Consider the following 21,205-nt stretch of genomic DNA (forward strand, 5'->3'; position numbering starts at 1 on the left):
GGCTTGCGGATAAAAGCTTGTTCTTTATTGGAAAATTCACAGAGATCACTCGACAGAGGACAATGCCTGACGCGTTTCACACATAAGTACTTAATCGTAGACTGTCAGTCTACGATTATGCACTTATGTGTGAAACGCGTCTGACATGGTCCTCTGTCGAGTGATCTCTGTGAATTTTCCAATAAAGAACAAGCTTTTATCCGCAAGCCCAGCGCTGGACAATCCTTTTCTTCAACATTTAGAGTCTATTCCCACGTACAGTATCCGGCGCATAAAGTGTACCTGTTGTCAACAAAAGCTTTTTATATAATGTAGATAATACCATTATATGTATATTTGTAATTTACATTGGTTAAAAATAGTGTATATTTTTGGATGAAAAAAATGCTGTCCCTGCAGCTATTGTCTGTGTGTCTCTATGAGGAGTCCAAAAACAGGAAGTGAGGACAGGACGAGCAGGGATCTGTGCAGACTCCTGGCTTGTCAATCATCCTGATGTATGAGCCCGGAGCATGTTATAGAGCCTCAGTGCACGCGGTCATGATTTTCCTTAGTGCACAGAGCCCTGCTTGTCCTGTCCTCACTTCCTGTATTTGGACTCCTCAAAGAGACACACACAGACAATAGCTGCAGGGACAAAAATATACACATTTTTAACCAATGTATATTACAAATATACATATAATGGTATTATCTACGACAGGTAGACTTTAAAGGGGTTATCCAGGGGAAAAAATATATATATGATATATATACACAAACACCGTATTTATCGGAATATAACACGCATTTTGTAGGCTAAAATTTTTAGCCTAAAGTCTATGTGCGTGTTATAAGCCGATAAGCCGCTGCAGTTCAATGATTTAAGCAGGTGCTTTAAATCAATGAACTGCAGCGGCTTTTGCAGGGCCAGAGACCTGCTGTCGCTGCCCGATACTCTGCCCCTGCCTATCCTGGGGTCCAGAGACTGCCGGCGCCGCTGCCCCATTGCCTCCCCCATCCCCGGTTTTATAACTACCTGTTGCCGGGGTCGGGTCAGCGCTGCTTCTGGCTCCAGTGTGGCATCCCCTGCATCGTTGCTATGCAATGCGCAATGACGAGAGACGTCACGTTGAAGATGTCACTCGTCATTGCGCCTCGCAGCGCATAGCAATGACGCAGGAGATGCCACACCGGAACCAGAAGCAGTGCGGACCCGACCCCGGCAAAAGGTAATTATAAAACCGGGGATGGGGGAGGCAATGGCGTAGCGGTGCCGGCAATGGGGCAGCGGCCCTGACAGCAAGGGAGAGAGAAGTGGCGGCAGCAGGGCTCTAGACCCCAGGAAAGGCAGGGGGAGAGAAGCGGGCAGCAACGGCCTCTCTCCCCCTGCCTTTCCTGGGGGCTTCTGCAGGGTCAGAAACAGTGTATCGGGGTATACACATGCACACACACGCACCCTCATTTTACCAAGGATATTTGGATAAAAAAAATTTCTGAGGGGTTAATGGCGGACATCGACCCGATCACGGATGTCCGCTATTTCCGGCGGGTCCCTGGCTGCTGCTAACAGCCGGGACCTGCCACGCATGACGCGAGCACTGGTCCGGTGCTCGCGGTCAGGGCGGAGTGTTAATGTATGTCATGGTACGTCACCATGACCTACATATACTTCCTTTGTCATTAAGTGGTTAAAGGTGTACTCCGCTGCCCTAGCATTCAGAACATTTTGCTTTGAACGCTTTGGAGCGAGCAGTGGGGTTGCGCAGTTATGGCCACACCCCCTTGTGCTGTCACACCACGCCCCCTCAATGTAAGTCTATGGGAGATGCGTGGCGGCTGCCATTGAGGGTGGCGTAGCTTGACCGCACAAGGGCGGCGCGGGGGGAGGGGGCTGGCGTGGCTGTGATGTCACAACCCCACCACCTGCTCTCAGAGTTCTAAACGAACGCCGGGGGATACAGAGATCGCGGGGGCCCCAGCGGCTGCACCCCATGATCAGACATCTTATCACCCATCCAAAGGATAGAGGATAAGATGTCTAGGGGCGGAGTACCCCTTATAAAGGAGTACTCCAGTATTGAAAAAGTTATCCCCATCCGAAGTTTCAGATCGCAGGGGGTTCTGACCGTTGGGACCCCCTGCGATATCCCGTACGGCGCCCTGGCAGCCCGCATGAAGGGGGCGTGTCGACCACCACACGAAGCGATGGCTGACATGACCCCTCAATATAACTGCATGGCAGCTGCATTCGGCAATCTCTGGCTCTGACAGCCTTCATGCGGTGGTCGACAAACATTATCTGGCCAGAGCCGGGCCCCATACGGGAGATGGGGGGGTGGGGGCAATAGGGGATACGCTCTTCAATATTGGACTACTGCTTTAAGATGGGCCCCTTAATAGTCACCCTTGTAGATGTCAATTTAATAGGAAAGTCAGCCGATGCAATTCCCGTACAGGAACTCATCCAGCTTTTATAGAATCTGGAGGGTCAGCTCTGCCTAGATATATATAGAAAAATGTACTTTTTGTTGCACATCACTGGGCTGGATCTGCCACTTAGGGCTGTGGGAAACCTGGGTGACAATTTTAGTGATCAGTGGGTATCTTATTTCTCAGGCCACCACCCACTCAGCTGAGGTCTGTGCCCCTTCATGTCTGCTACGCACTGTAGGGCTCAATGCATAGCAGAGCGCTTTTGTCCCCCAATTTTGTGATTGTGGAGATCTTGGCACCCATCATGTCAGAAGATTGTAAAAATTATTGGTGCGGGAATACACTGATCTAAGCATATTACTTCACTTGCAATGAGAAAAAAAAAAAAGGATGGATGCCATGTCGCAGCCCATTATACCGAACGGGCTAAACTTACCGGAATATAATAGACATTCATCTTAGGAGCTTCGCTAGCTGTGAACAGCATTCCTGCGGATACATAACAAGAGATCAGGAAAATATGTTTATCAGCCGGCAGCTGCGCGGGCGCTGAGACTAGATGCAGCCCGATGATAGGATCATGGGAAAGTTCGGCATCATATCACTATTTTACCAGTGCAGATCAAACATTGACCGGGAATGAGTTTTAATACTGCTGGTTTACCGCAGGCTGAGAAGATTCTACACACATAATATATACTTAACATTGGTGTTCTATATGAGGCTTTGCAACATTTATTGACACTGAAATAACAGCGCCCTCTGTCATTAAACTTTAAGCACTGCAGCAATGTATTCCCATCTCATAAGGCGATTGCTTATAACTAGGACAGCGCTTCTCAACAAACTACAATTACCAGCATGGCTGCACATGCTGGGAGCTGTAGTTTGGCAACAGCTGGAGGCACTCTGGTTGGGAAACACTGCACTAGGATATTGAGAATTTAGGAGATTTTTTTTTCCTGAACGGTCAGGTGAACGGGAGTGGCGCTATGCAGGCAAAAACTGCACCTTTAAATAAATGGAACCATGCAACAGCTTAACCACTTAGGGACCAAGGGCGTACCGGTATGCCCTGACACTTAAAGATCAAGGACGTACCAGTACGCCTATGGGAATTCCAGTCCCCGTCGCTAGCCATCATTCAGCAGGCATTCCGTGCAAACCCCTGGGGGGAAAATCGGGTTTCAAATCGGGGATTCTGGGCAGATCAGGTCTCTGGTGACCGGATCGCCCGAAAAATAAGGATGATCGGAGCTGCCCTGTTCATCCTAAAGGATAGGAGCAAGGATATCCCCTGCGATTGGCCCGGTCAGGACTGGGAAGATGGCGGCGACGTCTGCGGAGGCAGTTGATGCGGATGGTGTGTGTGACCGGCGGCAGATACCTGGAGGACACGCGAGGATGCCGGCGTTATCACAAATTTTTCATTTTCACAAGGGGTAATAGGAAGAAATCCCCCCAAATTTTTTAACACCATTTCTTCTGAGTATAAAAATACCCCATATGTCGATGTGAAGTGCTCTGCGGGCGAACTACAATGATCTGAAGAGAATGAGCGCCATTGGGCTTTTGGAGGGAGAATGTTCCTGGAATTGAAGGCCATGTGCGTTTACAAAGCCCCATGGTGCCAGAACAGTGTCCACCCTCCCACATGTGACCCCATTTTGGAAACTACACCCCTCATGTAATGTAATAAGGGGTACAGTGAGCAATTACGCCCCACAGGTGTCTGACAGATTTATGGAACAGTGGTCCATGAAAATAATAAAAGTAATTTTTCATTTGCACAGCCCACTGTTCCAAAGATCTGTCAAAAGCCAGTGGGGTGTAAATACTCACTGCACCCCTTATTACATTCTGTGAGGGGTGTAGTTTACAAAGTGGAGTCACATGTGTTTGTGGGGGGGGGGGGGGGGGGTCCACTGTTCCGGCATCATGGGGGCTTTGTAAATGCACATGGCCCCCGACTTCCATTCCAACCAAATTCTCTCTCCAAAAGCTCAATGGAGCTCCTTCTCTTCTGAGCATTGTAGTTCGCCCGCAGAGCACTTTTCCATAGAAATGGGGTTAAAAATTTTGGGAGGCTTTTTCTCCTATTACCCCTTGTGAAAATGAAAAGTTTGGGGTAACACCAGTATTTTAGGGGGGAAAAAAAAAAATCACATTTTTCATTTTCACGTCCAACTTTAGTGGAAATTTGTCAAGCACCCGTGGTGTGTAAAGGCTCACTGTACCCCTTGTTACCTGCCTTGAGGAGTGTTTCCAAAATAGTATGCCATGTAGGGCTTGTTTTTTGCTATTCTGGCACCATAGGTGCTTCCTAAATGTGACATGCTCCCCAAAAACCATTTCAGCAATATTTGCTTTCCAAAAGCCAAATGTGTCTCCTTCTCTTCTGAGCATTGTAGTGCGCCCAAAGTGCACTTGACGTCAACATATGGGGTATCTCCATACTCAAAAGAGATGGGGTTACAAATTTTGGGGGGCATTTTCTTCTATTACCCCTTGTAAAAATTTTATATTTTGGGGGAAAACCAGCATTTTTGTGGGAAATTTACACCTGTGGGGTGTTAAGGCTCACTGTACCCTTTGTTACATTCCTTGAGGGGTGCAGTTTCCAAAATAGTATGCCATGTTGGGGTTTTTCTGCTATTCTGGCACCATATGGGCTTCCTAAATGTGACATGTCCCCAAAAAACTATTTGTGAAAAACTCCCTCTCCAAAATCCCATTGTTGCACCTTCCCTTAGGGGGAGGGTTTTCTCTCCTTTTACCCCTTGTTAAAATTCAAAAACTGCGTCTACAAGAACATGCGAGTGTAAAAAAAAATGAAGATTTTGAATTTTCGCCTTCACTTTGCTGCTATTCCTGTGAAACACCTAAAGGGATAACACGCTTACTGAATGCCATTTTGAATACTTTGTGGGGTGCAGTTTTTATAATGGGGTATTTCTAAAATGATTTAGAAAATGTATGATTATTTATGATTAGGAAAATTGCTGCTGAACTTTGAAGCCCTCTGATGTTTTCCAAAAGAAAAAACATGTCAACTTTATTATGCAAACATAAAGCAGACATTATACAGGGTGGGCCATTTATATGGATACACCTTAATAAAATGGTTGGTGATATTAACTTCCTGTTTGTGGCACATTAGTATATGTGAGGGGGGAACTTAAGATGGGTGGGGACCATGGTGGCCATTTTGAAGTCGGCCATTTTGAATCCAATGTGTTCAATGTGCTGCCCATTGTGTTGGATTGTCAATGCAACCCTCTTCTCCCACTCTTCACACACTGATAGCAACACCGCAGGAGAAATACTAGCACAGGCTTCCAGTATCCGTATACACTGCTATATACTACTATATACACCGCAGGAGAAATGCTAGCACAGGCTTCCAGTGTCCGTATACACTGCTATAGACTACTATATACACCGCAGGAGAAATGCTAGCACAGGCTTCCAGTATCCGTATACACTGCTATATACTACTATATACACCGCAGGAGAAATGCTAGCACAGGCTTCCAGTATCCGTAGTTTCAGGTGCTGGACATCTCGTATCTTCACAGCATAGACAATTGCCTTCAGATGACCCCAAAGATAAAAGTCTAAGGGGGTCAGATCGGGAGACCTTGGGGGCCATTCAACTGGCCCACGACGACCAATCCACTTTCCAGGAAACTGTTCATCTAGGAATGCTCGGACCTGACACCCATAATGTGGTGGTCACCATCTTGCTAGAAAAACTCAGGGAACGTGCCAGGTCTGAGCATTCCTAGATTATCAGTTTCCTGGAAAGTGGATTGGTCATCGTGGGCCAGTTGAATGGCCCCCAAGGTCTCCCGATCTGACCCCCTTAGACTTTTATCTTTGGGGTCATCTGAAGACAATTGTCTATGCTGTGAAGATACGAGATGTGCAGCACCTGAAACTATGGATACTGGAAGCCTGTGCTAGCATTTCTCCTGCGGTGTATATAGTAGTATATAGCAGTGTATACGGATACTGGAAGCCTGTGCTAGCATTTCTCCTGCGGTGTATATAGTAGTATATAGCAGTGTATACGGATACTGGAAGCCTGTGCTAGCATTTCTCCTGCGGTGTTGCTATCAGTGTGTGAAGAGTGGGAGAAGAGGGTTGCATTGACAATCCAACACAATGGGCAGCACATTGAACACATGTTATAAGTGGTCAGAAACTTGTAAATAACTCATGAAAGAATAAAGTTACGTTAAAACCAAGCACATCATTGTTTTTCTTGTGAAATTCCCAATACATTTGATGTGTCACATGACCCTCTTCCTATTGAAAAAATAAAAGTTGGATTCAAAATGGCCAACTTCAAAATGGCCACCATGGTCACAACCCATCTTGAAAAGTTTCCCCCCTCACATATATTAATGTGCCACAAACAGGAAGGTAATATCACCAACCATTCCCATTTTATTAATGTGTATCCATATAAATGGCCCACCCTGTATATGTGAATCAATATATAATTTATTTGGGATATCTATTTTCCTTATAAGCAAAGAGTTTCAAAGTTAAAAAAGTGCAAAATTTTCTAATTTACCATGACATTTTGGAATTTTTCACCAAGAAATGATTCATGTTTCAGCAAAAATTTACCACTATGTTAAAGTAGAATGTGTCACGAAAACAAACAAATCTCGGAATCAAAGTCATAAGTAAAAGCATCCCAGAGTTATTAATGCTTAACGTGAAAGTGGTCAGAAATGCTCTGGTCCTTAACCAAACAAAAATGCTCTGGTCCTTAACCCCTTAAGGACCAAGGACGTATGCGTACCTCCGTGGGAATTTCGGTCCCAGCCCCGCCCCCAGGGGGGTCATCAGGTGAATTCACATGGGCGATTTGCGCAATTCCGGGTCAAAATAAGGGGGAACGGGATTGTGCAAGACACCCACGATCCACCTGAAGGGTGCCACCCCTCCTATCCCTGCTATTGGTCGTATAGAAATGCCGACCAAGAGCAGATCGGGGGCAGTTAACTTTCAGTTTCCCCGTTCTGGCCACCCACAATAGGCGGGGCAGAAAGGGGAAAGGCACCGAAGTCCACTTACCCATCGGCCGCGGCGGAGGCGACGATTGACGGTGGAGATCGGCAGCAGCAGAGGACGGCGATGCGGCTCCCTGGATCCTACGGAAGATGGTGAGTTGCCTAGCAACATCTGGAGGGCTACAGTTTGAGACCACTATACAGTGGTCTCTAAACTGTAGCTCAAAGATGTTGCAAAACTATAACTCCCAGCATGCCCAGACAGCTGTTTGGGCATGCTGGGATTTGTAGTTTTGCAACAGCTGGAGGGCTACAGTTTGGAGATCACTGTGCAGTGGTCTCTAAACTGGGGCCCTCTAGATCTTGAAAAACTACAACTCCCAGCATGGCCAAACAGCTAACAGCTGTCTCGGCATACTGGGAGTTGTAGTTGCATACCTCCAGCTGTTGCATAAATACATCTCGCTTTTGCAACAGCTGGAGGCACACTGGTTGGAAAATACTGAGTTAGGTAACAGAACCTAACTGAAGGTTTTCCAACCAGTGTGCCTCCAGCTATTGCAAAAGTACAACTCCCAGCATGCACAGTCCGTAAATACATGCTGGGAGTTGTAGTTTTGAAACAGCTGGAGGTTTGCCCCCCCCCCCCCATGTGAACGTACAGGGTACATTCACACGGCAGGCTTACAGTAAGTTTCCTGCTTCAAGTATGAGCTGCGGCAAATTTTTCACCGCAGCGCAAACTCCTAGCGGGAAACTCACTGTAAACCTTCGCCTGTGTGAATGTACCCTAAAACACTACACTACCACATAATAAAGGGTAAAACACTACATATACACCCCCTTACACTGCCCCCCCCCCAATAAAAATGAAAAACATATCTTACTGCAGTGTTTCCAAAATGGAGCTTCCAGCTGTTGCAAAACAACAACTCCCAGCATTTCCCGACAGCCACTGACTGTCCAGGTATGCTGGGAGTTTTGCAACAGCTGGAGGCACCCTGTTTGGGAATCACTGGCGTAGAATACCCCTATGTCCACCCCTATGCAATCCCAAACTTAATCCTCAAATGCGCATGGTGCTCTCTCACTTCGGAGCATTGTCGTATTTCAAGCAAACAGTTTAGGGTCACATATGGGGTATTTCCTTACGGAGAAATTGCACTAGAAATTTTGGGGGGCTTTTTCTCCTTTTACCCCTTATGAAAAGGAAAAGTTGGGGCTACACCAGCCTGTTAGTTTGAAAATGTTGTGAAAAATTGGAAAATTGCTGATGAACTTTGAATCCCTCTGGTGTCTTCCAAAAGTAAAAACATGTCAACTTTATGATGCAAACCTAAAGAAGACATATTGTATATGTGAATCAATATATAATTTATTTGGAATATCCATTTTCCTTACAAGCAGAGAGATTCAAAGTTAGTAAAATTCGAAATTTTCAATTCTTTCCTAAAATTTGGGAATCTTTCACCAAGAATTGATGCAAGAATTGACAAAAATTTACCACTAACATAAAGTAGAATATGTCACGAAAAAACAATTCTCGGAATCAGAATGAAAAGTAAAAGCATAAAAATAATAAACATTATTAATGTTTAAAGTGACAGTGGTCAGATGTGCAAAGAACGTGGTCCTACAGTGAAACATTGGCTTTGACCTTAAGGGATTAAGGTGAAAATGGGCTTGGTCCTTAGTTGGTTAAATGGGCACTCACTTTTTGCTATTGCACTCCTTGTGGTAAATACAAAATCTTTCTTTGTTTAAAAAAAAAAAAAATGAAGTTTTCTATGTTTTATCTGTGTATAAAAAAGCTGCCACTAGGTGTCTCCCTACTTGTGCAGAGCGCATTCCCAGTTTTGGAAGAAATAGACACATTAGGGGGGATTTATCAAAACCTGTGTAGAGGAAAAGTCGTGCAGTTGCCCATAGCAACCAGATTGCTTCTTTCATTTTTTTAAAAAGGCCTCTGAAAGAAGCGATCTGATTGGTTGCTATGAGCACTTTTCCTCTACACAGATTTTGATAACTCTCCCCCAATGCCTCCTACTATGTAGTGAAGAAAGGCGAGTGAAGGTGCAATGTATCCAAGGAGCTTTCTTACCTGAATTAGGATACAGACAAACATCATTCACATCGGCCTCAGGTTCAAGAGAGGTAAGAACTTTGCCCTGTGGAAAAAAAGTATAATCTAATATTAGTAAACCAAGCTGTAAGAACCATCATGTGGTTTATAGGACCCAGAAGAGCCGTCACAAAAACATGTGTCGGCAGATAAGAACCCTTCTGCCCAGTATTCTGAATACTTAGGGGGAGGCGTATGGCTGGGCACATTCTCTGCCATGTGTATGTATAAGATGGTATCTGTAAGCATCGTCTGACCTGGACTGAAATCTAGAATAGCTTTGATTAACAATGTAGGAAGCAATCACAACATTTACATAATCCCACATCTACAATGAAAGTAGGGCACACGCCCCGGAGATTTACAGTCATAAATGGTTTTTTGATGGAACCAGAAGATAAGACTGCATAGAGCTGCTACATTTACAGTATGAAAACTACAGATCTAGAACACTGGGCTGGCCGACCATTACAGCATGCAATACTCCTCTCTACATAGAGTGCCTTTAAAGGGGTACTCCCACCCTAGACATCTTATCCCCTATCCAAAGGACACGCCCCCTCCCATAGACTTGCATTGAGGGGACGGGGCGTGACGTCACACGGGGGCGGAGTCCTGACGTCACGGACTTCCGTTCCCGTGGTCGCGACGCAGTCCCTCCAGCGCTTCCGGACAAGAAACAGGTGGGTGCCGCATGCAACATTGTGGGGGTCCCCAGCGGCAGGACCCCCGTGGTCAGACATCTTATCCCCTATCCTTTGGATAGGGGATAAGATGTCTAGGGTGGGACTACCCCTTTAAAGTGTTCCTGCCTTTTAGAAAAAATAAAATAAAATTTTGACATGGGCTGAGACCCCTAGCGATTAGGAGAGTGGGCAGGGAGAAGCATGAGGCTGAGAGCAGGGAGTGAAGCTCCTTTTGTAGAATCCGTTAAAATAGTGAGACAAGCAGTTTTTCCCCCCTGCTCAAATCCTGCAAATAAACAGCAGATAGAAACCAGATGGACCCCATTAAAGTAAATGGCACCCATTGGGGTTCAGTGATGTCAATTGAACAACCGATTGTCCGTTTTGTTTTTTTGTCATGGTCGGCTGTGCACTTACCCTAACTCTCATAATTACCCCATACACATGCACTTTTGGGGAGAAAGCCCCTGCCAGACCCCTGTGGCGGTGGATTATCACCTCAAGATCAAGAGAGTCATCTGGGAAAAGTAGGGAGCACTCCCGGCTCCAATACACAGTTGGTTTGCCAACCCCACCAAAACTGATTGACTTGACAGACTTTGAAGAAAACTTTTGGCCAACCCCCCAAAAATTAGATTATGCAGTCATTAAATAGCTTAGTTGCCCTGATCAAACATCTTTTTTTAAAGTTTCTTAAAACATACTTCTGTTCCTGAGATATGTAGGTTTATAGTTTGTCAGAGGGTGTGAATAATGCACATTAAGGGGACTGTCTGCCTAATACACGCCCCTGTGGAAGATCGTGGTCAGCACTTCCGTAGCTGGTGGTGGTGCACGTGGCAAGAAGAGATCAGCGTAAATTAAGAAAGGCCTAGCACTTACCAGTTTTGCAGAAAAGGTGTTTATTCACATAGTGTCAGGTAACAGGACGCGTTTCGGTGGGATGCCTTTCTCTGCAGAGGAAGGAATCCTGCCGAAACACGTCTTGTTACCTGACACTATGTGAATAAGGAGATTTTTTTTTTTGTACTCACCGTAAAATCTCTCTCTCGTAGACTTCATTGGGGGACACAAATACTGATGGGTATATGCTCTTGCCACTAGGAGGCGCTGACACTAAGGAAAAAAAAGTTGGCTCCTCCCTGGCAGGATATACCCGCCTGCTGGAAGTGAGGTAATCAGTTTTGCCACAAAGCAGTAGGAAAAGCCAACAAAGAGACAAGTCCGAAGGACCCTAGAAAGGAGTCCCGGATAAAAACTCAAGAAAAGAAAATCCAGACAAGACATGAAGAAATGGGTGGGTGCTGTGTCCCCCAATGAAGACTACGAGAAAGAGATTTTACAGTGCGTACAAAAAATAAATAAATCTAATTTTCTCGGTCGCTCTTCATTGGGTGACACAGATACTGATGGGACTTACCAAGGCAGTCCCCTAGGGTGGGAACAACCATCACCAGAAAAAGAGAGTCAGTCCGGAAACTGAGCCCCAAACGACCCTAAGGCCCGCAGACGAGACCCTGGGCCAAGAGGCAACCGAGGCCCGAATACTGAGTGACCGGAAAGTCCCACCGGTCATGGAGATGGACTAGGACGCCAAAGGAAGGGACCGTGCCGTGTAGAAACTCTAAACCAATAGTCCACATAGAGACAAGAGAGGGTCGTCTCGGCGACCGGATGGATCATTACCATCCATCCTGGAAGGAGGTAGAAAACCCCCTACCAAGGAGATCACAGTACAAGACAGAGGGCTAGCCCAGCTAGTAAACAAAAAAGGAAAAGGGAACGACCAATGAACCCCTTCCTGACAATCAACCAAGTCAAGAGAACAGGGCAAGAATCGCCCGGCAGAGCTGCGTACGCCTGCATACGCCCGAGCAGAAGGCGACCACAGGCAAGGTGTAGATGAGAACCCCAGGAAAATAGGAACCGTCTCCAGAGAGGCATGGTGCAGAAGACCAATGACCTGACCCAAAAAAAAATAATAAAAAAAAAAAAAGGCCCCAAAACCATTGTCCCAGAATTCTGTGTCTGCAGGTGAGAATTACAAGAGACAAGGAACGAGGGCTGCTGTGCTGTCTGATGCTGAGCAGCAGACCCATTGTAGCTGGGGAAGAGCAGAGGCACAGGGAAGCTGTGCCATTAACCCCACATGTGCCAAGTGCTGAAAGAAGAACACAACCCCCCCCCCCCAGAAACTCTGAGCAAGCCCCCACAAAACACTCCCAATAAAGGACAGAGTCCATCTTCAGGAAGGACGGTGGGGGGGGATCCATCTCTTATGCTCACCCAAAGACAGCCAGTTTATGGCCACGCTGCATCATGCCAAGCTGCCATAGCGAGGTGAGCAGGGGCAGTGGGAGACCCAGACCCAGGGTACAACCTGCAGGCTCTAAAGGGTTTCGTGCCCCTTTGTCGCATGTCTCATCAGGTAGCACCATGCTCCTTTCGCACAACCTAGAAAAATAACAAAGGAAAAAGAACCTAACTAGACATACTTGACTAGACCAGACCTGTGTCTTGCCTCCTACTGACAGTAGCTAAAACTGATTACCTCACTTCCAGCGGGCAGGTATATCCTGGCACGGAGGAGCTGACTTTTTCCTTAGTGTCAGCGCCTCCTAGTGGCAAGAGCATATACCCATCAATATCTGTGTCCCCCAATGAAGAGTGACCGAGAAATTCACCTTATCTGCAAAACTAGTGAGTGCTAGGCCTTTCTTAATTACATTGTGATGATTTTCTCCCAATTCTTATGTGATTTTCACCCCAATATTTATTTTTATCAGCATACAAAATGACTGTTGTCTCGGATTTTTCCCAGCTTGCAATGCGGCCGAGACCTGACTCACTAGTCAGCTGATGACAGGGAGCCTGTCTGTTTCAATGGGTGGAGCGATCGCTTGTTGGGAGAGAGATCAATCTGCAACTAATGCAACAGCTGTAGGCACCCTGATTGAAAACCACAGGTCTTTTGAATGAATGCAGCTCATTTATGTTTCAGTGGGTGGGGTGGCTGATGTGTGGGAGGGAGGAAAATAGAATTATGGGACTTGTAGGCAAAAGAAGAAACTCAAACAGGAAATACCAGTTCACAAAAAGCTAGCCACAGTGTTATGGTAATCTCATGACCTAGCCATTTAGCCCCAAGACAAGCACAGATCCTTCCTAAGCATGTCCATTACTGTCTACCAGGAAAGTACTAAAATCACCTTCTGGTGGAGAACCCCTTTAAGTTCACGCCCATCTGACTATTCCCTGAATTGTCAGACAAACAATTAACTCCCATATCTCAGGAAAGGAAGGGCGTCTCAAGAAACTTTAAAAAGGTGTGTGATCTCAATTTTAGAGGGTTGGACACTGTACCTCTTTAATGTGTATGACCAGCTTTAGATTTGTGTAATCATGGATTAGAACTAGAGATGAGCGAACAAACAGTAAATTCAATTCGTCACGAACTTCTCGGCTCGACAGTTGATGACTTTTCCTGCATAAATTAGTTCAGCTTTCAGGTGCTCCGGTGGGCTGGAAAAGGTGGATACAGTCCTAGGAAAGAGTCTAGGACTGTATCCACCTTTTCCAGCCCACCGGAGCACCTGAAAGCTGAACTCATTTATGCAGGATAAGTCATCAACTGCCGAGCCGAGAAGTTCGTGACGAATCGAATTTACTCTAAGTTTGCTCATCTCTACTTAGAACCAAGCAAGGCATCTGTAACGTGTTTTCTCGTAACATTTATAGCCGACATCACTAACTTATCAGTCATAACAAGTTTCGACTGAAAATTCTATTTGCGTTTACACAACATCAGTGTTTCCCAACCAGGGTGCCTACAGCTGTTGCAAAACTACAACTCCCAGCATGCCCGGACAGCCTTTGGCTGTCCGGGCATGCTGGGAGTTGTAGTTTTGCAGCAGCTGGAGGAACCCTAGTAGGAAAAACACTGCTCTACACAACTATGTGCACTTACATTATCCTTGTTCCACATTTTGATGATTCTGGAATCAGAAGATATAACAAGCTCTAATGGATCGTGAAACTGTATGGATTTGATGGGCAGGCCGTACTGGTGATCCTTTACTAGCAGCGGTCGGTTGGAGCGAAGATCATACAGAAGAACCTGCAAAGGGGACACAGAATTACAATAGTCATTTGCAGCACGGAATGGCGCAATTGCGTTGCTTATTTATCGGCTATGTACTTGATATCCCCAATAAAAGGAGGAATTACAGGGACTATTGTTTATGGCACAGGGTGACTGATTTATGGCATAACCACTAAGTCTGATTGGAGGGTAGATGAAGGTGTTATCCAGGATAAAAAATAAAACAAAAACAAGGCTAATTTCTTACAAAAACAGCACCACACCTGTCCTCAGGTTGTGTGTGGTATTGCAGCTCAGTTTCAGTGAAGTGAAAGGAGCCAAGTTGCAATACCACACACAACCTGAGGACAGGTGTGGTGATTTTTATTTTATTTTTTTTTAGAAGAAATCAGCTCTGTTTTTGTATTCCTGAATAACCCCTTTAACCCCTTAAGGACGCAGGACGTAAATGTACGTCCTGGTGCGGTGGTACTTAACGCACCAGGACGTACATTAACGTCCTGAGCATAACCGCGGGCATCGGAGCGATGCCCAGGTCATGCGCGGCTGATCCCGGTGCTGATCGCAGCCAGGGACCCGCCGGCAATGTCCGACGCCCGCGATCTCGCGGGCGTCCGCCATTAACCCCTCAGATGTTGGGATCAATACAGATCCTGGCATCTGCGGCAGTACGCGATTTCAGTGAATGATCGGATCGCCTGCAGCGCTGCTGCAGGGATCCGATCATTCAGAACGCTGCACGGAGGTCCCCTCACCTGCCTCTGTCCGGCTCCCGGCATCTTCTGCTCTGGTCTGAGATCGAGCAGACCAGAGCAGAAGATCGCCAATAACACTGATCTGTTCTATGTCCTATACATAGAACAGATCAGTATTAGCAATCATGGTATTGCTATGAATAGTCCCCTATGGGGACTATTCAAGTGTAAAAAAAAAAATTTAAAAAATTTAAAAGTAAAAAAAATGTGAAAAATCCCCTCCCCCAATAAAAAAGTTAAATGTCAGTTTTTTCCTATTTTACCCCCAAAAAGCGTAAAAAAATAATTTAATAGACATATTTGGTATCGCCGCGTGCGTAAATGTCCGAACTATTAAAATAAAATGTTAATGATCTTGTATGGTGAACGGAGTGAACGTAAAAAAAAAAAAAGGCAAAAATTTCTACTTTAATACATTTTATAAAAAAAATAAAAAATGATAAAAAATGTATTAAAAGTTTTTTATATGCAAATGTGGTATCAAAAAAAAGTACAGATCATGGCGCAAAAAATGAGCCCTCTTACCGCCGCTTATAAGGAAAAATGAAAAAGTTATAGGTCATCAAAATAAATGGATTATAAACATACTAATTTGGTTAAAAAGTTTGTGATTTTTTTTAAGCAGAACAATAATATAAAAGTATGTAATAATGGGTATCATATTAATCGTATTGACCCTCAGAATAAAGAACACGTCATTTTTACCGTAAATTGTACAGCGTGAAAACGAAACCTTCCAAAATGAGCAAAATTGTGTTTTTCTTTTTAATTTCCCCACAAAAATAGTGTTTTTTGGTTGCGCCATACATTTTATGATATAATGAGTCATTACAAAAGACAACTGGTCACGCAAAAAACAAGCTGAGGAGGAAAAAAGGAGGAAGGCGAGGAGGAAAAAACGAAAACGTAAAAATTAAATTGTCTGAGTCCTTAAGGCCAAAATGGGCTTAGTCCTTAAGGGGTTAAAGAGGAACTCCTGTGGAAAACTTATTTTTTTTAAATCAACTTGTGCCAAAAACAGATTTGTAAATTACTTCTATTAAAACATCTTAATCCTTCCAGTACATTTTGGGGGCTGTATACTAAAGAGAAATCCAAAAAAGAAATGCATTTCCTCTGATGTCATGACCACAGTGCTCTTTGCTGACCTCTGCTGTCCATTTAAGGAACTGTCCAGAGCAGCATATGTTTGCTATGGGGATTTTCTCCTGCTCTGGACAGTTCATGAAATGGACAACAGAGAGCACTGTGGTCATGATACCAGAGGAAATGCATACATTTTTTGGATTTCTCTTTAGTATACAGCCCCTAAAAAGTACTGTAAGGATTAAGATTTTTTAATAGAAGTGATTTAAAAATCTGTTTAACTTTTTTTTAAGTAAATATAAAAAAAAAAAAAAAAAAAAAAAGTTTTCCACGGGAGTACCCTTTTAACAACAAAGGTACACAGTTCAATCCCAACAATGATTTTGGGCAAAGAACTACTAAACTGCTCTACAAGGTGAGGTTCTCCGCTCCTTATATCTACTTCCTGTAGGGAGGAGGATGCCGGGGTTCAGCTGCAGTCACAGATGATGTTTAAGGATTTTATTAGATTAATAATATCTTTCTTCTGTGATTCAGATTTTCTATATACACACCCAAATACATGCTGACTGCGGCAGGAGTTCCCCCGCCATGATCACAACTAGGTCATATGGCTGTGCGTGGATTAGGATTTTATGACTGTGCTTGGTGCCAGCCTGATGTAGTCACACACCTTTTTTTTTTTTTTTTACATGACACGTCATCTCTTTACCTGTCCTGTTGACGTGCCCACAGCCAAGTGCAAAGGTCCATTAAACTTCAGGGCAGAAACGGATGGTAAACCCTCAATCCTGGATTGGAAACAGACACATCATATAAATACAGGCAATCCAAATAACAGAAAGATAAATACCTCATTTAACAACTTAAATGGGCACGCTCATTAAAACAAATTTTTGCAATAGCACTCCTTATGGTAAATGAAAAAAAAAATATTTCTAATATACTTTGTTTAAAAAAAAAAAAAATGAAGTTTTCTATGTTTTATTTGTGTTTAGAAAAGCTGCCACTAGGTGTCTCCCTACTTGTCCAGAGCACATTTCCCCCCATCTCTTGCACAGACTTTGGACTCCTGCTGGCCTGACAGAAGTCCAAAATCTGGAAATGCAGTCTGCAGCGTTGAGGGGGGGGGGGGGGGGTGCAGCCTTAGCCAATCATAGCTCATCTCATACACTGAACTGCTCTGGGCTGTGTGTAGCAGAGTGAGGGAGGAAGTTCTCCCCTGTATGGCTTCAGATGATGTCACACCTGCTGGGGAACGCCCCTTCCCAGTCTGTGAATCTGACCGAGACTGAGCAGAAAATACAGAGCAATAACAAGGTAGAAAACGAAAAAATAATAAAAAGGCAGGGGCTGGTTTATCAAGATGGGGGCGGTGAACTGGGAGGATTATAAAATTTAACAAAATCACGACAGGTACTCTTTAACAGTCATATTAAAGGGGTTTTCCAGGATTTAAAAAACAGAGATCATTATTTCTAAAAACGGCACCCCACCAGTCCCTAGGTTGTGTGTGGTTTTGCAGTTTAGTACCATTGAAGTGAATGGAGCCAGATTGTAGTACCACACACAACCTGAGGACAGGTATGGTGCTGTATTTAGAAGAAATTTGCTGTTTTTTTTTTTTCCAGGTGATGGGAGTGGTAGGGGGGGGGAATGTGAATATTTTACATTTAGCGGCATGTACACCTAACACATACCCCCTGGGGGAGATTTATCAAAACCTGTACAAAGGAAAAGTTGCCAAGTTGCCCATAGCAACCAATCAGATCGCTTCTTTCATTTTGCAGAGGCCTTGTTAAAAATGAAAGAAGCGATCTGATAGGTTGCTATGGGCAACTGGGAATCTTTTCCTCTGGACAGGTTTTGATAAATCTCCCCCCGACTGTATAACTCCACCAATCCCTTGATATTTATGCATATGATTAAAATTAAGTTCATATCCATCTGACTGATTCCCTGAATTGTCAAAACATGGTGTGAACCCAGCCTTACAAAATTGTTTAGCCAAGTGGCACCATAGTGCCACTTTAATCCATATTAAAGTAATTTATATTAATGATAGACTTTCTATGAGTGAGGTAGTTAGGGCTGAAACGCGTTAGTTTCTAATGCTGAACTAAAGATCGCTCTTTCACTTACTCTGTGTCCTCAGTTACACTGCCCATGGCACAGTCCAGAATCCCCACACGACTCCTTACCCGGGGGTCCCAGCATTCCACTTTACCCTGGGGAGAATTACAAGTATGAGAAACTTCTCATCATACACAAGTTCAGCCGTCTATATGGAAAAAAGACTACACGCAGGATATATAACAAAACATTACCTCGAGCGTGCCTGCCGCAAACAAATGGTGCGCGGGATTGATGTCACAGGCGTTAATCTGTCTGCAAAAAAAGAAATATAGACATGATTGTATGTATAGGATACGGTCACATGACACAAAATCATATACAGTAGAATCTCCCGATAGCGGACACTCACGGGGAATAAAAATATAGTGTCTGCTAATGAGAGATGTCTCCTATTGGGAAAAAAGGCTCAAAAATCTTTCTAAACGAACGGATACTAAAATTAGCTAAAAAACATGATAAAAAGAAATATTACAGTACAATATACCAGTGCCGTTTAATTCCCCCTTATCAACCCCCTGTACCTTTTCACCCCCCCCCCCCCCCTTTATACCCTGTGCCACATTATTCCCCTATGCCTTGTGCCAAATCACCCCCCCCCCCCTTACCCCCTGATCTGCGTGAGAGGGGGGGGATGGTTTGGCACAGGGGGAAGTAAAGTTGCACAAGGGTATGAAATGTCACAGGGGGTGGTAAAGAGGGGGTAATGAATTTGCACAAAGGCTAATGAAGGGGGAATTAAATTGCACGTGAGAGAGGGTGGAATCAAGAGGAAATTATGTGGCACAGGGGGTAATAAAGGGGGTATGATTTGGCACAGGGGGGAATAAAGTGCCATGGGGGGGACCCGGGGGTGGGGGAGGGGGGTTGTGGTGGTTAATGATGTGGCCGGTGAACATACAGAAGCAGGAGACCATTGTTTAAACATCGGTGTTCTGCTTCTGTGCTGGGGCTTCTGCAGGGGGCGCAGCAGGAGCCTGGGCACCTTACTAATGTATTGGCTGTATCCCTTGTACAACCTAGGGCCGGTACATAAGCCAGGGTGTTCCCTACTGGGAGTGTTTTGTCCCCTTTTAGATGTCCACAATTAAAAGTGTCCCCTATTGGGAGGTGTCAGCTAAGGGAGATTTTGCTGTAGCAGATTCTGCAGTGTGACCATATTAATGGTTATGTGACAGTCTGGCGCCACCTAGAGGCCTTCAGCCTCTATTACTATTACTTACGATGCATCAGTCTGAAGGGAGTTCAGGTAGCGTCCCTGCTCTAAATTTAACCGATACACCTGAGAACTGAAAGAGAGAAAACCATTAAATAAGAAACTGTTAGAACCTCACAAACTGATGGAGAAGGGGAGGTTTATGGAGAGTATGAACATTTCTTGGATGAGGTAATAAACCCTCCAAGCTATACAGTTGTGTTCCCCAACCTGTGGCTCTCCAGCTGCTGCAAATCTATAACTCCCATCATGTCCCAATGTCTCAATAGTCATTATGGGAGTTGTAGTTTTCAACAGCTGGAGATCTACAGGTGCTGTATACTTTGAGTGTATCCATTTTTATTTCCTCTATAAGATGACAAGTTGTGCTGGTTTTATGTAGACAAAAAAAGGGCTTTTAATCCTTTAAGGATTTGTTTTGTACCACTGAAAAACTGATACCTTGGGGGAGATTCATCAAAACCTGTGCAGAGCAAAACTTGCCCAGTTGCCCATAGCAACCAATCAGATCGCTTCTTTCATTTTTATGAAGGCCTGTGAAAAATGAAAGAAGTGAGCTGATTGGTTGCTATGGGCAACTGGGCAAGTTTTCCTCTGCACAGGTTTTGATAAATCTCCCCCATTATCTTTAGGAGAATAAAACAATAGAAAAACTGTATAAATTGGGTATCATTGTACTACATTAACCCATTAAGGACCACGGGTTTTTCCACTTTAGTTTTTTACCTCATCACCTTCTAAAAATCATAACACTTTCAATTTTGCACCTACAGACTCAGATGGCTTATTTTTTGCACCACCAATTGTACTTTGTAATGACCTCAATCATTTCATCACAAAATTCACAGCAAACCAAGAAAAAAAAAAATATTTGTAGGGCAAAATTGGGGGGAAAAAATTAATTTTGTAACTTTTGGGGGCTTCTGATTCTACACAGTGCACTTTTTGGTAAAAAGCTGGGGGGGGAAAAGTCGGTGCGTCTTATACGGCGAATACACCCCTATCGTGGCGGTCCCTGCGGCCATCAACGGCCGGGACCCGCGGCTAATACAGGACATCACCGATCGCAGTGATGCCCTGTATTAACCCTTCAGACGCGGCGATCAAAGCTGACCGCCGCGTCTGAAGGGAAAGTGACACTAACCCGGCTGTTCAGTCGGGGCGGTTCGGGACCGCCGCGATTTCACCTCGGCGGTCCCGAACAGCCCAACTGAATAGCCGGGTTAGTGCTTACAGGACACCGGGAGGGACCTTACCTGCCTCCTCGGTGTCTTCTCCGTTTAGGGATCCCCTGTATGGCCGGCGCTCTCCTTCCTCGTCATCACGTCGTAGCGTACGTGCGTCGGCGTGCATAACGACGTGATGGCGGCAACGGAGAGCGAGGATACCCGGCCGGCAGACGATTTTAGATTTTGCACCTATAAATTGGGTGCTTCTTATACGCCGGTGCGTCCTAAAGGGTGAAAAAAACGGTGTATTGCACAAAATGATCCGAGGACGGATCCTTGACTAGCACTTCATAATAGTCACTGTCTGCCAAAATCCTATTGGCTTCTGTGACATAGGCAGATCTATCAAGTATGGCGCCCCCCCCCCTTTATCTGCGGGGTGCACAACAATGGAGTGCTTATCCTGTATTGATTTTATGGCTTTCCGTTCGTCA

At 44.8% G+C, this 21,205-nt stretch overlaps 1 protein-coding gene across 2 annotated transcripts in view; it reads right to left on the reverse strand.

Moving 5' to 3' along the window:
* Positions 1-21,205, reverse strand: part of NOL10 (nucleolar protein 10) — a 109,926-nt gene that overhangs the window by 59,508 nt on the left and 29,213 nt on the right. For both annotated transcript variants that reach the window (XM_056564184.1, XM_056564185.1), the window contains exons 7-13: positions 19,550-19,615; positions 18,521-18,581; positions 18,336-18,421; positions 16,906-16,984; positions 14,218-14,367; positions 9,544-9,610; positions 2,852-2,904 (exon numbers count right to left, since the gene is read on the reverse strand). In XM_056564184.1, the coding sequence (XP_056420159.1) occupies positions 2,852-2,904; positions 9,544-9,610; positions 14,218-14,367; positions 16,906-16,984; positions 18,336-18,421; positions 18,521-18,581; positions 19,550-19,615 (562 nt within the window). The remainder of the gene's footprint in view (positions 1-2,851; positions 2,905-9,543; positions 9,611-14,217; positions 14,368-16,905; positions 16,985-18,335; positions 18,422-18,520; positions 18,582-19,549; positions 19,616-21,205) is intronic.

Source organism: Hyla sarda, chromosome 3, assembly GCF_029499605.1.
Source record: "Hyla sarda isolate aHylSar1 chromosome 3, aHylSar1.hap1, whole genome shotgun sequence".
Lineage (NCBI taxonomy): Eukaryota > Metazoa > Chordata > Amphibia > Anura > Hylidae > Hyla > Hyla sarda.